Genomic DNA, 15,281 nt, shown 5'->3' with positions numbered 1-15,281 from the left:
TATTACATAGTTTTAAAGTGAACTAGAGGGAGGAAATCGCCAGCAACAAGGATCTGCTGCTGGACAAGGGAGGGAGGGACCAGCTGCTTCTCACTATTCAGCAAAGTTTAGGTTCTGTACAGACCACCTGCGTAGAGTAAAATGGAGCGTTTTCTTCTCCTTTATTCTAAATGGATGGCAGAAAATCATCAATTATTTTCTGCTCACATTTAAAAGTGTACACTTTGATACATGTTGACATGTTTACACCCATGAAATCATAAAACCGAAGAGAATCCTTCCCTTCCCTCTTTCCCCAGTCACCTCTGATCTATTTTCTGTCACTATAGATTAGTTTATATTTTCCAGAGTTTTATATAAATGGAATAGTATGTACTCTTTTTATCTGGCATTTTTTCACTCTACATAATTATTCCCACATTCATCCATGTTGTGTATGTATCAACAGCTCATTCTTTTTTAATGCTGGATAGTATTCCATGGTATGGATATGCCACTATTTGGGTGCTTTCTGGTTTTTGACTTCATATGTAAACTAAGAACATTCTTTATGTCAGTGATAATTTAAGCTTAGCTTTCCCCCCAGTCTTGCCCTTTCTGCAAAGGAGAGTTTAATATTATTTCTCTTCCTCTTTTTGCATTAGGCAAATTAAAAGGAAGAGAAACAGACTATTTCTGGGTGGACCAGCATTTCTCTTGGGTAATACAATTAGATGCCAAATTTGTAGCAGTTTTGAATATCTGTTTTTAAAAACAGGCAACATTTTTCAAGAATGTGAAAGCAGTCCTAGGAAAAGTTTGAAAATGATCACCATTCCTTGGATTGAGTTCTGTGCCAGCTGCATGGAACCTTGGGAACCAGCCTGGAGGTTGTCCCTAACACTTCAGCTAGCGATTCACGGTAGAGGGGCCGCCCCGTTCCGCCCTCATCTCGGCCCCCTCCTCGGGCTCCTGGGCGGTCCGTCCAGAGTATGCCTGTGCTCTTCCCCTGTCCGGGCCCAAGGACTGGAGGGGGCTAGACAGGCCTGTCTAGAGACATGAGCTGCCCAGCGGCCTTCCTTTCTGGGTTCCTAATTTGGTTTCTGTTTTCCTTTTTCCAATAATGACCAGATTTAGAACTTCCTGCAAGTCAGACTTACCCCAGTATGCCCAGAATATTCCTTTAGTGTGGGAGTGAAACTTTCATGTTCATTCAGGAGTCTAATACTGAACCACTCAGTAGGGTTACTGGTAGGAAATCTGTTCTGCTGGCCTAAGAGCAGAGTCAGTTGACCCAGTAAACAAGCCTCAGGACTGGTCATCAACGGTAGTGCTCACGCCTGTTGAGGGACACTTGGCAATCCCCTTAGTCTCCGTCATGGCAAATCTGATGATAGGCTTATACGCAGAATCTATTTCTTTATATCCCCAAGGTCTTAAGGGTGCTTTGATTGTGTCTCTTGTCTCTAGAATCTGTAGAGATAAGAGTTTCCTGTTTGAGTGAAAAGTGATTTTGTTGATAGAATGGCAGTCCCCCTCAGGTTTTAGCTTTTATTTTGGGGGGAGGGAGAGTGGTGTTAATTTATGGGAAATGCTACAGTCTGTTGAACATGGAGGAGAGTTATTAGGAAGTTAGACACACTGCAAGTAGTTAGGAGGGTGGTTTCGGATCTCAGGCAGTGATGCAGCATCCAGAGACTGGAGGCAGTGACAGGGGTGGAGAAGAGGGGCTGAGGTGCTGAGGTACTGGGCAGCCGAGTTCCACTCGGCCATTAATCGGATGTGTGCTGAGCGAGGAGAGTTTAGAATGACTCTTGAAGAAGAAGAAAATCAGGTTTGACTAAAACATTGAGGCCAGTTACAGTAGTGCTGAGGTGACCCACCTTAGGAGCACTCTGGGCCTGATTGATGTCTGATCTGAAGGTGAACGTGGACCTGGCGCTTGTGTGGGAATGCAGGTCTGACAGTCTCCCGGGTGATACTCTGGGTGTGGACGCGCCCTCCCTGGGGAAGGAGGCCTGGAGCAAGAGGACTCAGACGCTGTGGCATTAAGGAGACACAGGCGGCCTGGTGGGGCTCCCAGTTCCCTTGATTTAGTGGGGGAAGGGGCCACTTCCTGTCCTTTGAGCTCAGAGAAGAGCCGATGCCGGCAGGCATTTTCTGGGAGAGGGGAGCAGGCACTTGTAAAGGGGATTTGGCCGCAGCCCCTAGTCTGTGGCAGGCTGGAGTTTCCCTGTTCTAGGAATTGCTAAGTTCTTTTGTGGAGTCAGAACTTTTTTCCTAATGTTTTAGGGTATGGATTTAGGATATAGCACAATGATGTTAGCGTTTGAAAAGTTCCTGAAAGTTTTTTTTTTTAAGTTTCTGGATTTATATTTACCACTGTGAGACTCTGAACCTCTTAAGAAATGCAGGCTTACGGATGAAGGCACCACCTCCATGGTGTTCATGAGCGGCCTCTTCCCTCTGTGCGTGTGCTGTGGCTCAGTGGCCCTCAGCCCTGGGTGCGGAGTGGTCTTGCTGGCTTGCTGTGGGACGGGACGTGAGTGTGGTGGGGGTGGAGAAGCTCTTGGGGAGAGGGGAGAGCGCGGCGGGGCACCGGCCGTCTCCTGGGGTGGCACTGCGGGCGCCTTGCTGCGAACACTCCGTGGTTTGTGTACCTCTGATTGACTGCTTTTCTTGGGACATTTGTGTCTTCAGGCCTGTCGACTACCTGGTCCCAGAATTCCCGATCCCAGCACGGGAGAAGTTCATGCTCCAGACCTGAAGATCGAAAGCCTTCAGAGGTATTTCCCGAGTGCTGGCGTGACTGTGCCTGTCCTGCATGTGTGCGTGAGTGTGTATGGTTGACACACACACCAGGTTGTTGGTATTGATGTCAGTGCGTTCTTGGGTAACTTATGTAACCCCTCTTTCTCAGTTTCCAAATCTGTAAGATGGGGATAATACAGGTGTTCACCTTACAGGATCCTTATGAGGATTAAGAGCATTAATACACAGAGGTAAATTGTGCCCAGTAAATGTTAGCTGTTATTAATTATATTCTTCAGTTTTTTTGACTGAAAAATCCCATGGACAGGAGCCTGGCGGGCTGCAGAGAACTGGACACGACTGAGCGTGCACGCGCTGTAGGAAGCTGGTACCTGTGTGGGAGCAGCAGTCCCTCAGCTAGAACCCCTCCCGGTGTCAGCACTGGGCAGTGTGGGGGGCGTGGCCGTGGCCCTGACCTGTGTTTTGTTCCAGGCTGTTGCTGTTTTTAAGTTTCTGAGTTGAAATGACTCCATACTTGCAGTGCCGAGGTTGAGCCCTGCTGGGGACCTCTGAGCTCACGTCCCTTTGCGGGCGTCTGCCTCAGTCTTGAGCACCCCCTCCCAAGTCTCTAGTGCAGGAAGAGTGGACTGACTGCTTTTTCTCTTCTTGTTGCTTCAGTTTGATTTTTTTCCCCCTTCTTTGGCAGATTCCCTTATTAACTACTGATACTCATCAGACTTAATTGGAATATGTTTTTAACTAATTTGCTTCCTGAAGATGTAGAGCTGGGACTTGAAAGGACTTGTCTCTCGGGGGTGGGGAGGGTGTGACTGACAGCTCGCGCCCCCTGGGGCACGGGCCCCTGGCCTCACTGGCGCTTTTGTGGAAGGCGCACAGCCCGCTTCCTGCCGGTTCCTGGGACTTCAGTGACACACAGGGGAAAGTCCAGATCCAAAATGGCAGGCTGGAGACACGGCCCTTTTATTCAGACACTGCCTCAGACTTTATTATGGTGAAGTTTATTAAAGTGATCACCAGCCTGAAAAGTCACCAGGAAAAACAAATATGGACCTATTAGCAGGCATATAATGTGAGCTGTACTTCGCAGCACAAGAAAGAACTCCCTGTCCCAAGAAGAGAGAGTTCAGCATTGTGACTTGTGTAAACAGAGAATGTAGCTTACAGATGCAGGCTCACTTCGTGCCAAATACAACTCGGGATGTTGCTAATGCCAGGGTCAGTGCTTCCTCCTGTAGTGCTGAGACCTGCGCGGACTGAGGCGAGGCCCTGGTGGGGAGTCTCCATCAGGAACAGCAGGCGTGCGGGGGTCCCCTTTGTGGTTGGTCCCCCCTTGACCTGTGATGAGGCATTGAGGTGCTCTCTTGGCAGAGGGTACCTTGGAATCTTGTGGTCTGTTTTTGGCAGGGTGAGGAGAGGCGGGTAGCTTGCTTTCTTCTTTTCCTCTCCTCCTCCTCCTCTTCCCCCACAGATGCTGCTTTCTTGGCAGAAGTTACACTAGGTGAGGGAGTGCAGACACATTCTTTACAAGCTCCTTTCTGCCTGGATTCCCCTGCTCTGTTGTTGCTTCTCTCCTAGATTTTTGTAGCCTTTGCTCTGCCTCGCATTGGCCACCCAAAACCCGCCTTTCCAGACACCTTACCAGAAGCCCTGGTGCCCAGCGGGCAGGGGCCGGGTGGAGGCAGCCTGAGGGTAGGAACAGAAGCCTTGGTGGCCCTGGGTTTTGGCTTGGTGTTGTTACATGGTTAGTGGAGTTCTGGTTCTTAAATATTTACCAGGAAGGTGCCCTTGAGTGAAATGTCTCCTTCCAGGGGTTTTTAGGCGCATTGTCTTCAGCAGCCTGCTTGCTGAATTGGGAGTCTCTTAGCAGTTTCGCAGGAGGGCACTGAGGTTCCTGAGTCTTGGTGGCTGGCGCAGACATGGCCGTCTTGCAGAGCCAGGGAGGGGGTGAGGGTACTGAGCTGCTGCCGCTCCCGTCCTGAGCACGGTCCAGGGTGTGGCAGGCCCCGGGCTTTCCTCAGTAGGTCAGACTGGTTCTCTGTTGAAACAGTGACCTGGTTACATGGCAGCACCATGGTTACCCTGCAGCTGCCAGTGCTCTGAAGAAGAATGCAAATACCCAGTGTCAATGACCCTTTTCTCTCCGTGTCCAGGTGTTTAGGACAGACCTGATCACTGCCATGAAGCTCCATGACTCCTACCAGCTGAACCCGGACGAGTACTACGTGCTGGCGGATCCCTGGAGACAGGAGTGGGAGAAAGGGGTCCAGGTGCCAGTGAGCCCTGGGACCATCCCCCAGCCTGTGGCCAGGTAGACGTACCTGGGAGAGGGGCTACCCCTCCCGCAGCAGTGGTCTGACTGCCCCGAGAGCCAGCCGGCTGCGGGGAGCAGTGTTGGAGTTAGCAGTAGGGTGTCTGGGGGAATGAGAAATGGTCCAGAGGTGGTGCTGTGGGCCTCCACCTTGGGAAGGTGCTGCTCTCCTCTAGAGGAAGGTAAATTCCAGGACTTCCTCGGGAGTGGGGGGCGGGGTGGGACACCTGGATGTAGGCACAGTGGCTCCTTCTTCTCTGGAGGCTGCTTTCCTGGGGAGGGTTGTCTGCCTCCACCTCAGGGAGAGGACGGGGGTGAGCAGTCCTGTCAGGTTAGGGCTGTGTGGATGGAACCTTAGAGTCCTCCTTGGATAAACTTTGCCCACATGTTCTTAGAGACTTTCTATTGATTTTACTTCCAAACCTCTTTTCCCCTGAAAGGTTTTGAGGGTCGGTCTTTGATGACCCGCCTCAGCATGAAGCTGGGCCTGTTTGCTCACCTGTCTGAGGCTCCTCCCAGGGAGGGAGCACCTGGCTTCACTGCCTTCTTGTTGTCAGTCAGCTGCCTGCTTTGCGAAACGTCCTCTTTCACCATCACTGAGTGTGGACTGAGCTTACCTTCACCCCCATCATGTCCTCAGGCACTTGAGATGATCGAGTCTGATTATTGGGTTAGGGGTCCCTGGGGCAAATGTCCCCATAACTGTGCAGGATTGAATGACCCTCCCAGGCCGGACTGCCATCTGGGGAGTGAGTGGAGTGTTCACTGGGCTCTTCAGGAGTCACCCACCCCTGGGGCACGGCACCATGGAACTGCTTGGCGCTGGCGTCCCCATCCCAGGCGTTCCGAGCCCAGCAAAGGACAAGTAAACACCCACAGAGCTTGTGGAAGTTTTCACCTGAAACCCTGCCCTTAGTTGAGTAGGAGGAAAAACCCCCTTAAATTTGCCTATCTCAGTGTCATATATTAATAGATAAAGTCACTCTGGTATTATAAGGGTGTTGGAAATACTCTGACAGACTCCTTGGACAGCTGGGTATTAATGCAAACTGCCGGCACCCTGAGACCTGGAGGTGGACGGACAGTGTGGATGTGAGGGGCTCCTGGGCCGCCATGGGCTCCAGTCAGCAGTGGTTGGACCGTCTCAAGTGCTGTCCTCCTCCTGAGCGGGTGCAAGGACAGCATTCTCCAGGTGTTCACAGGTGGAAGGATGAGGAGCAGAGGGACCTTGCCTTCTGTCCTGGGATCCCCAGTATGTGTTGGGAGCATCCCTAACGTGGCCGGGACTCTGATTCTTAGGCTGCCTGGTAATGGTCGAGGCCTGAGTTTTAGCCCTGGAGGTGATGGTTCTCCCCTCGGCTCCCCAGCGCTCTGCTGTAGCCATTGTCTGTGTGGCTGCTCTTGTCTCCCCCGTGTCCCAGAGAACCCTGTGCTTCGTGGTCTCCAGCAGGGGTGGGCAGGCCTGGTTCGTGGAGGGAGCTTCAGATGTTAACCCTTGACACTTAGGGCAGAGTGCATTCTTGTGTGTGTGCCCCACTGTCAGATGGCGGCAGGCACTCGGGGTCCTGGGAAGCCACACGGAAGAAGCTGGTGGTGACAACTTCCGTAGTTTTGTCACTTGTCATCTAGTTTTATTTTAGGGGCTTTAATGACTCCAACTTTATTTTATTAGTGATGTTAGGGTGTTAACTCTTAACCAGGCGGTGACCTGGGGTTTGGGGGTTGGAGGTGGACGCTTGCACCTGGGGCCTTCTGACAGACAGACTTGCTTCCTTGTGGCAGGAAGGGTAACCCCGGCTGCCTTTTCTTCTTAACCAGGGTTGTATCTGAAGAGAAATCCCTCATGTTCATCAGGCCCAAGAAGTACATTGTCTCGTCAGGCTCCGAGCCTCCAGAGCTGGGCTACGTTGACATCCGCACGCTGGCCGACAGCGTGTGTCGTTACGATCTCAACGACATGGACGCCGCGTGGCTGGAACTGACCAACGAGGAGTTTAAGGAGATGGGTGAGAGATGGCTCTGTTGCCTTGTGATGAGTAGAGGCTTGCAGGTGAGGGGAGAAGCTCCTCACCACCTGGGGCGCCGGCTCCATCTCAGCCTCAGACCTGCGCATCCGGCTGCGGCAGACCCGGAGCCTGCGTGTGCTCCCTGGGCGAGTGGTGGGACTGAGGAGGGCTGTTTTCCACGGGGGAGGAGCAGGGCTCCAGGCTCCCACCCTGACCTCCAGCCCTGAACCTGCCGCTTCCTTACCTCCAGGAAAGTAAGGAGGCTGAGCTCTTCAGATCCCTTCTTCAGCACTGACCTGCTGTTTCTCACAGTAAACTCCACTGCAGCCAAGCGCACCGTTTTCCAAACACGGCACTTGTGCTTTCACCTCGGCGATTCCCCTGAGGTCCTTTCCTAAACCTGAGTGCTCCCTGTGTCTGTCCTGGCTCCCCCTGGGTGAAGCCCCGCCTTCGCGGTGCCCCCGCCCACGGTGATCTCTCTGCACATCAGTCAGTTCCTGTGTGTGTGCAGCTCAGGGCTCCTGCACCTCCTTGGCTTGCATCTCCTAGTGTCACCACCAGGATGACACGTGGGTCTTGGCTTGCGCGCCACTGCTGACTGCTGAGGGCTGCCTGAAGTGTGTGGGGTGGCAAGTCAGTGAGGCCCAGGCTGGGTTCCCCATGAGAGGCTGTGAGGATTAATTAGCTTTGTGCGGTAGGTCAAGGTCGGGAAGTGGTGGCACAGGCTCTTTGCAGCCTAGCTTATGTAAGTATTTATGAAATGGTGAACGGATTTCAAAGCCCTGCAGGACTGAGACTGTGTCTGTGTGGGTCCCTGAGCCTCACGTGGCGCCTGGCGTGTGACGGGTGACGCCATGCCTGCTGCTCCCCAGCCCCTGAATAAAGACCCTGTGGACTGAGCTAGGAATTTTGACAAAGCTGATTCGTTCCTCATGACTTGCTTTTAGATATTAGTGGCTAGACTGTTAGCAGACGACGAGGTTGCTTTGTAGAATCTGTTCATGAGTTTTCTGTTAGAATACTATGTTTCAGCTTCATAGACTTTGTGGAAACCCCTGTATTCCACTAGACTGGCTCGGTGTCCTGAGTTAAGGCAGAGGGACTGATGGCCAGGGGCTGGGGGCTTCTGTGGTTGGTTCAAGGGATAGTGCTGGGTCTCTGTCAGACAGCGAGGCACTGCTGAGCGCTTTGGCAGGATAAGTGATGCAGTTTTCTAACATGTACTGAACACATACTTGAAGACGTTTACCTTGGCTTTCATTGGTCTTTTTAATGGTGAAAATTAATTATAGGGTATAGGGTTGTATTTTCAAAGCCAGTGATGTTTTCAAAACTGGTAGGAAGAATTGAGATGAAAGCGTCTGGCCACGCAGAAACGATCTTGTTATTAAATAGAGTTTGAGATGAGAGGTGGCTTTTTTGAATATGTGTTTATCAGGGCCTATCACAGTGCCAGCACTATTGTGTTCTCCAGGTTTTTAAAAACTGGAAGTGTCAGTTAAATTTACGGTAATGCGTAAGAGTTGTTGTTGGCTCTGATGACGTTTCTGTTGTTCCTTAGATGTGTTTTACTATTTTTTACAGCCTGTTTTTTCTTTCTTGCATGAGTGTTTTCATTGTAGGAAGTTTGGAATACATCCACAAATGGAAGAAACTAAAAGTCTTATCCCACCACTAGTTATAACCATGATAACCGCTTAAAGTTTAATTTTGGTCATTTCTTGCATAAGAATGCATTTTATTTGATTCACAAGGAGCTGTCTTTGCTTCAGGCATTGCTTGTATTTCTGTCTTTCATGGGTCTGATTAGCTTATGCATCTCAACTAGTAAATTCAGAGGGTGAGGAGGGATAAACCAGGTAAAAACATTTTGAGTATTCACAGTGAAATCTGTTCTCAGCACCATTTTAAGCTGAAAAAATGGAATGTTTTTTTGAAAAAATAACCAAGCCATACTATACGGTCATGGTTTTGAAGTCTGTTACATGTTAGTTGTTATATATAATGTTGTAATGAAATGACAATCTAATGTATTCAATACTTAATATCCTTGAACCCTTTTGGGATTTATCTTTCATTTTTCTACCTTCCAGTGCTGTGTCTTCAGTACCTGATCATAAAGAACAAACTGTTGTGTGGATATGTCTTTCTGCCTTTTAGTTTACAGATCCTTCCTTGAAAGGGTCAAAGAGACATTCAACAGATAATATTTGGGACACTCAGGATACATTTGTTTATGATATTATTTATTCTCTGTGAATTCATTAGTATAACTAATATTATAATATTTATTCATATGGATTTATCAAAATAGGTTTGTGGCATTTTTCCTCCAGGAATGCCCGAGTTAGATGAATATACCATGGAGAGGGTCCTGGAGGAATTTGAACAGCGGTGCTATGACAACATGAACCACGCGATAGAGACCGAGGAAGGCCTGGGGATCGAGTATGACGAAGATGTCGTCTGTGACGTCTGCCAGTCACCCGATGGTGAGGATGGCAACGAGATGGTGTTCTGTGACAAGTGCAACATCTGCGTGCACCAGGTAGGTGGGCAGCGGGGCCCGGGAGGAAGCCACAGACAGGGTCGGGGACGGAGGACGTGTGCCCATCTTTTTCTTAATACCGGGTGTTTGAAGTATTTCTTGCTGCTTTTACAGCCAGGAGAATGGGATCCTGTATTAATTTTCTCGGGCTGCTCTAATAGAGTGTACCACCAGCTGGATGACTTAAAATGACAGAAATTATTGTCTTGCTGTCTGGACACTGGAAACCCGAATTCAAGGTGTCGGCAGGGCCACACTCCCTCTGAAACCCATAGTAGAGTCCCTCCTCAGCTCTTCTGGCTCCTGGCGGTTTGCTGACAGTCGTTAGCGTTCCTTGGCTTGCACCTGTGCACCACTCTGGTCTCCGGCTTTGTCATCGCTTGGCGTCCTCGCTGTGTGTCTCTGTCTTTACACTTAGCCGTCTTCTTGTAGGAAGACCAGTCACAGTGGATGAGGGGCCCTCCCTGTTCCAGTGTGAGCTCATCTTAATGGACTGCATCCGTTTTCTTCTGGGTTAGGACTGACTTTAACATAAACTTTTCGGACACAATTCAAAACGTCACTTTTGCTGACATCACAATAAACTGAGCCCCTTTTCTTGAATGTTATTTCCTGTCCTCCCTGATGTCAATAGGATTTGGTGGTTGCTTCAGTAAGGATGGGCATAGGGTAATTTAAAAAGCTTGGGAGACTCTCAGTCTTGACTCTTCTTTCATTTATTTTTTAATACAATAATAAAGTAATCTGTATTTCTGTGGGGACGTGTGTTCATATAATCTCTTTAAAAGACTATTCTGAGGTACTTGTTTGAGTTCACATGTTGATGCTGAGATGACTTGTGTGGGATGGTGGCTTGGTGACCTCTGGGGAAGAAGAATCAAGTTTGTGATTCTTGGTTGTCCTTCTGGCCGCCTCCTGGGGGTCCCTTCTGCCCGAGGACTTCACAGGCTGTGTGGCCTTAGCCCATCTCATCCTGATGACACATGAACCATAGTCTTTTGCTATTATAGCCATCTTGTAGCTCTGGATTTTCAGATGACCAGAGAGCTTTCCTTGGGACAATGGAGAATTCTCATAGAGGTTTTTTTGTCTCAACATCATGAGCATTGTGGCTACCATTTTGCTCCTTTGTTGTTCGTGCTATTTTACTTGGATGACATTTGGTTTTTTTTTTCCTTGCCAGTTTTACTTTTTCCCCCCTCATCCTGACAAAAGTTTTGTTTGAAAAAAAAGAGTTTTGCTTGGAAACTACTCATACCTCCTGTTTTATGAATGAGTCAACTGGTGTCAGGGTGGGCTTTTCAGAGTCGACAGTGGGTTACTGGCAGAGTTGAAACTGGAACTCCAGGGCGGGGGCTGGGGGGAGGGCTCTAGACACCCCACCCCCCGGCCTGGTCTTCTGTTCTTTTGGCCACACCACATTGTCTCTTAGTATTTCCTCGAGTTCCTTTTTCTTTTGAGATGTTCTTCATGACTTGTCTTTAAGGCATCCTTTGTTTAATCTTCTAATTTACTTAGACTTGTTTTTCCAGTAAAAAAGAAAAAATTACCTGTTCAAATGAGACTTTTTTCAGGAGTGCCTGATACAGACTTTTTTTGGTATTTGAAACCTTAGTGTCAGTTCTATAAAAAGTTTTGTCTTGTTTTGTTTTTCCAGTAAGTCTGTGTTGACAGTGGCTCATTCACGGCACGGACACATGCTCCTAAGCTCCAGGCTTAGTGTCACTTAACTCTGCTGCACTCACCCTGTGGTTTCCTTTTTGCGTCCTGGATATTCAGATTGCACAGTGGCTGTTTTTCCTGTCTGGAGAATTGGAGCTGTGTTACTCTGTCTCTCCACTTCCTGACTCGTAGTTAGTTCATTTAAGGATAAAGTTCTGAACAGTTTGGTGTTTTTAAACGGCTCTGACTGTGCCCCTGGTACCGTCACGGTTTTCTTCCTCCACTTCTTTGACGTTTGCCTTTTCTTCTTTGACCCATCTTAGTGGCTTTTAGTCGCCTCGAGTTCTGCAGTTACTGCCGTCCTGTGTGATTTGCCGTCTTATGTAAAGCAGGCTTTGTTTTGAACATCAGCCAAAGAGACCAAGTTCTTTTCTTGTCTAGAAGGTCTCATTTTTCTGCGCCTGTGGTGTTCGCTTGGGGTGAGGAGGTGTGGGGAGCAGGCTGGTAGAGTGTGCTCAGCCTGGGGATCCAGGCTGCCCCTTGGTTCTTCCTCCTGTCCGGAGGCGTCTCATGTAATCGCCTTGGGAGACTCGGCTGCTTTGTGTGTTCTCCTCACTCTGTCTCACCTGCATCGGTAAATCAGAGAGATGGCCTACCCCATCTAGCCCCGAAGAGTGTTTTGAGGATTTACTGACTAATATTTAGAAACTTGGTACAGAGGATATCTAGCTACACAGCAGATTTCTGTTAGACGTTTCTGTCCATGAGTGCTTCTCAGGCGCTCCTCCCAACCCCCCGGAGTGTGCGGCACCCACCTTTCCTGAAGGGAGTGGCAGTTCTCTTTGGTGGCAGTTCTTTCTAGGTGTTTAAAATTAATAGACATAACGGGAAAAACAACTCTCTTCTCTCTTTTCCTTGGGATGTGCGGTGTCTTCACAGGCCTGCTATGGAATCCTCAAGGTCCCAGAGGGCAGCTGGCTGTGCCGGACGTGCGCCCTGGGCGTTCAGCCCAAGTGTTTGCTGTGTCCCAAGAAAGGAGGAGCGATGAAGCCCACGCGCAGTGGGACCAAGTGGGTGCACGTCAGCTGTGCGCTGTGGATCCCGGAGGTGGGTGCCCTTCTGGGCGGCTCAGCTCCAGAGCCGGCGGCTGCTCGTTGTCACGGGGAGCCATTCATTAATTAGCAGGCCTCATCGTAGCTGATCAGTAAAAAGACACCTGTGAATTGCTGCTCCTTTTTCCACCTTAAATTGAATCTGAAGCATACGGTCACCTGCTTACGGTGTGTACATTTGTAGAAATGTTAACTGGGAGCCACAGCTAGTTGGATTCCTGGGTGGAGGTGTTCAGGTTTGTCTTCAGATGCCGTTGCAGCTGACCCTCCGCTGCTCATGGGCTCCCAGGAGTTGACCCATGGCGTTCACGTTGTGGCCTTCCCCTGAGGTGGGCTGTAATCCCCTGGAGCTGGCGAACCATGCAGGCCACACAGTTGTGGTTAAAGAACCACTGCTCTAGGTCACATCTGTGTGATTTTTATTAAAATTCTTACTTAGCCTTGACCTTTTTAATTTCAGGTCTGGTGTAATTTATTTCAAGTCCCAGACCTTGACTAATTTAATTTGCATGGCTTACTCTGAGAATATCATTTGTGAGTCAAATTTTAGCATTTTTTGGTGTGTAATTTTGGTGCATTTTCCTGCTGAGGAAAAAAGTTACCTGAGTGATTTGAAGTGAGGCTTCAGGACTTTTGGGGTCTCACAGTTTGGTATTAACAGGATACAGTTCAGTGATCCAGGCCGAACACTGAGAGGGCACCTTATTTATCTTGGTAGTTTTCTGTTTAGTATGTAGTAAACATTTCTGATTGAGGAGAATGGTTTTTCTTGAGTGAGAGAGAGAGACTGATTTAAAAGCAGTCAGTATTTACTTGCTCAGTTGCTCACAATGTGTTTAGTATATTTAAGATGGATTTCCAGCCTTGACCACGTCTCTGTGGGCCAGAGGTGTACTCGCTTACCTTGTTCTGATACGTACACATCTGAGCTATCACTCGGGTGAGCAGTGAACGTTGGTATATCTGAATGTCTTTACAAACAGGATGTTTGCATCAGAAGAAACCCAGCCCCTCTCCCCAGGTGTGGAACTCGCCCCTTTCAAGTGGGATTTTACCTGTGCTAGGAGGGCGCGGGCCCCTTGGGACCCCCTGGTAGGAGAGTCGTGGGGAAGGCACACATCCTGAGGTTTCTCCTGTCTGTGCTCTGCCCTTGCCTGTCTGATGACCTCTGCCGCTCTGTCTTGCTGTGTCGGCCTCCAGGTGAGCATCGGCAGCCCCGAGAAGATGGAGCCCATCACGAAGGTGTCCCACATCCCCAGCAGTCGGTGGGCACTTGTGTGCAGCCTCTGCAATGAGAAGTTTGGGGCATCCATACAGGTAATCAGCTCAGTTGGGACAGTGTGCCCACCCTTCCCTGCATTGCAGGGCAGGGGTCTGTACTAACTCTCAGAGGGTTCGGAGATGGGACTGGACTCCAGGAAGCAGGGTGAGGTTCCCACAGCCCTCTGAGGTTGCTGGGGTGGGGGGTGCAGCCACACTCGGTATACACGTCTGTTGGTGGATTGTAACCGGAACACCAGCTGTAAGCATCACAGGACAGCTCAGAAGTCTGCCTGGGCTGCCCAGCAGTAACGTCTGTGCCTGTCTCTCCTTGCTGCCACAAGCCTGGGGTCGTGGGGACAACCCTGGGGATGAGCTGGAGGCTTGGCACTTGAGGGACAGTCACCCCCTTACCTGCTGAGGGACCCCGCCGGTGTCTGAGGTGTGCACGTGGGTTCCTAGTCCTGGTGCACTGTTTGGAATCAGCTTGGCATGCTGATGCTTTTATGTTTGGTAAAACAGGGACTCCTTGGAGCACCATTTGGGTCGGGGGCACCCCTGAGGTGCTGCTCCTAGGGTTCTGCACAGCCTGGATTTCTGATTTTTTTCCTTTTCTGTGTGTGGGAGGTGGGGTTGGGGTGGGGAGCCTGTTTGTAAAAATTGTGCCTGCATTTTCTGTGTCCATGCGCAGGCAAGCACGGAAGGTCATAATGTAGGAAGTATTAAGGAGAAAATATAGACGGCCTGGTGGTTTTCCGTGTTGTGTAAAACACTACTAGAGAAGTTAATTTCTGGGCCTTACATTTTTGGCATCTAGACAGTCTTAAGAGGTCTGAGGTGCTGTTCCACCAAGGTCTCCAAGTCCTGCCTGTGGCCCTGCTGGCTTCCTCCTGTGGGAGGTGCCCCCTTAGGGCCATGGCCTTACCCCCTCCTCTTCCGTCCTCCCTGCTCCTCCTCAGTCCCCGAGCTGCATCTTGGGGGCAGAGGTGTTGGTTCGGGGTGGTAGCTTCTCTCTTGATGCAGGAAACACGGCAGCTCAGTACACTGCACAAGCTTCGTCAGACCACCAGTTGCGGGTTTGAAAGAAATGACCTCATTTGACAAAATCAGTTTGTATTTTGGCTGATAGATATTCCTCTCGGTAAGGTATCCAATGAATGGTGGTTTTTAAAAAGTTTTCATTTTACACGCCAAGCAGTTGTGCTTTTCTTCATTATCACTTCCACTGGTGTTCAAGAATCCAAAATGTAACAAAAATATTCAGAGGGTGAGGCAGGAGACAGCTGGTGGGATTTGGCTGTGGACCTTGAAAATAGTGCAGATTTTTTTGTATGTGAATGGAATCTGCTTAAAACTAAAACATGACAAAAGCCTTTGGCCTGAGAATTGTATTCAGAGGACACGGAGGAGAAATTTTTTAAAAGCCACAAAGTAAAAAGAAAAAAAAAAAGACCTTGGAGCGGGTATATGTATGTGTGTATCGACTGCCCATGTGAACACTTTCAGGAAACACGCTGTGCAAACCAAGGAAAATGGAAATCGTTTTCTTCCGAGGTACCTGATGTTCTGAGGATAGAAATTGCACCCTTTACTGAGCAGGTCCTTCACTGATGCTTACAGGAGGCAGGCGACTG

At 49.5% G+C, this 15,281-nt stretch overlaps 1 protein-coding gene across 7 annotated transcripts in view; it reads left to right on the top strand.

Annotated features, from left to right (window-relative positions):
* JADE1 (jade family PHD finger 1) overlaps window positions 1-15,281 on the top strand; it is a 58,560-nt gene that overhangs the window by 28,693 nt on the left and 14,586 nt on the right. For all 7 annotated transcript variants that reach the window (XM_043486400.1, XM_043486398.1, XM_043486397.1 and 4 more), the window contains exons 3-8: window positions 2,680-2,765; window positions 4,902-5,059; window positions 6,878-7,065; window positions 9,402-9,613; window positions 12,215-12,382; window positions 13,588-13,704. In XM_043486400.1, the coding sequence (XP_043342335.1) occupies window positions 2,680-2,765; window positions 4,902-5,059; window positions 6,878-7,065; window positions 9,402-9,613; window positions 12,215-12,382; window positions 13,588-13,704 (929 nt within the window). The remainder of the gene's footprint in view (window positions 1-2,679; window positions 2,766-4,901; window positions 5,060-6,877; window positions 7,066-9,401; window positions 9,614-12,214; window positions 12,383-13,587; window positions 13,705-15,281) is intronic.

Source organism: Cervus canadensis, chromosome 1 (assembly GCF_019320065.1).
Source record: "Cervus canadensis isolate Bull #8, Minnesota chromosome 1, ASM1932006v1, whole genome shotgun sequence".
In the NCBI taxonomy this organism is placed as follows: Eukaryota; Metazoa; Chordata; class Mammalia; order Artiodactyla; family Cervidae; genus Cervus; species Cervus canadensis.
Note: the sequence above shows the minus strand (reverse complement) of the source record. Positions and strands in the feature narration are given on the sequence as shown.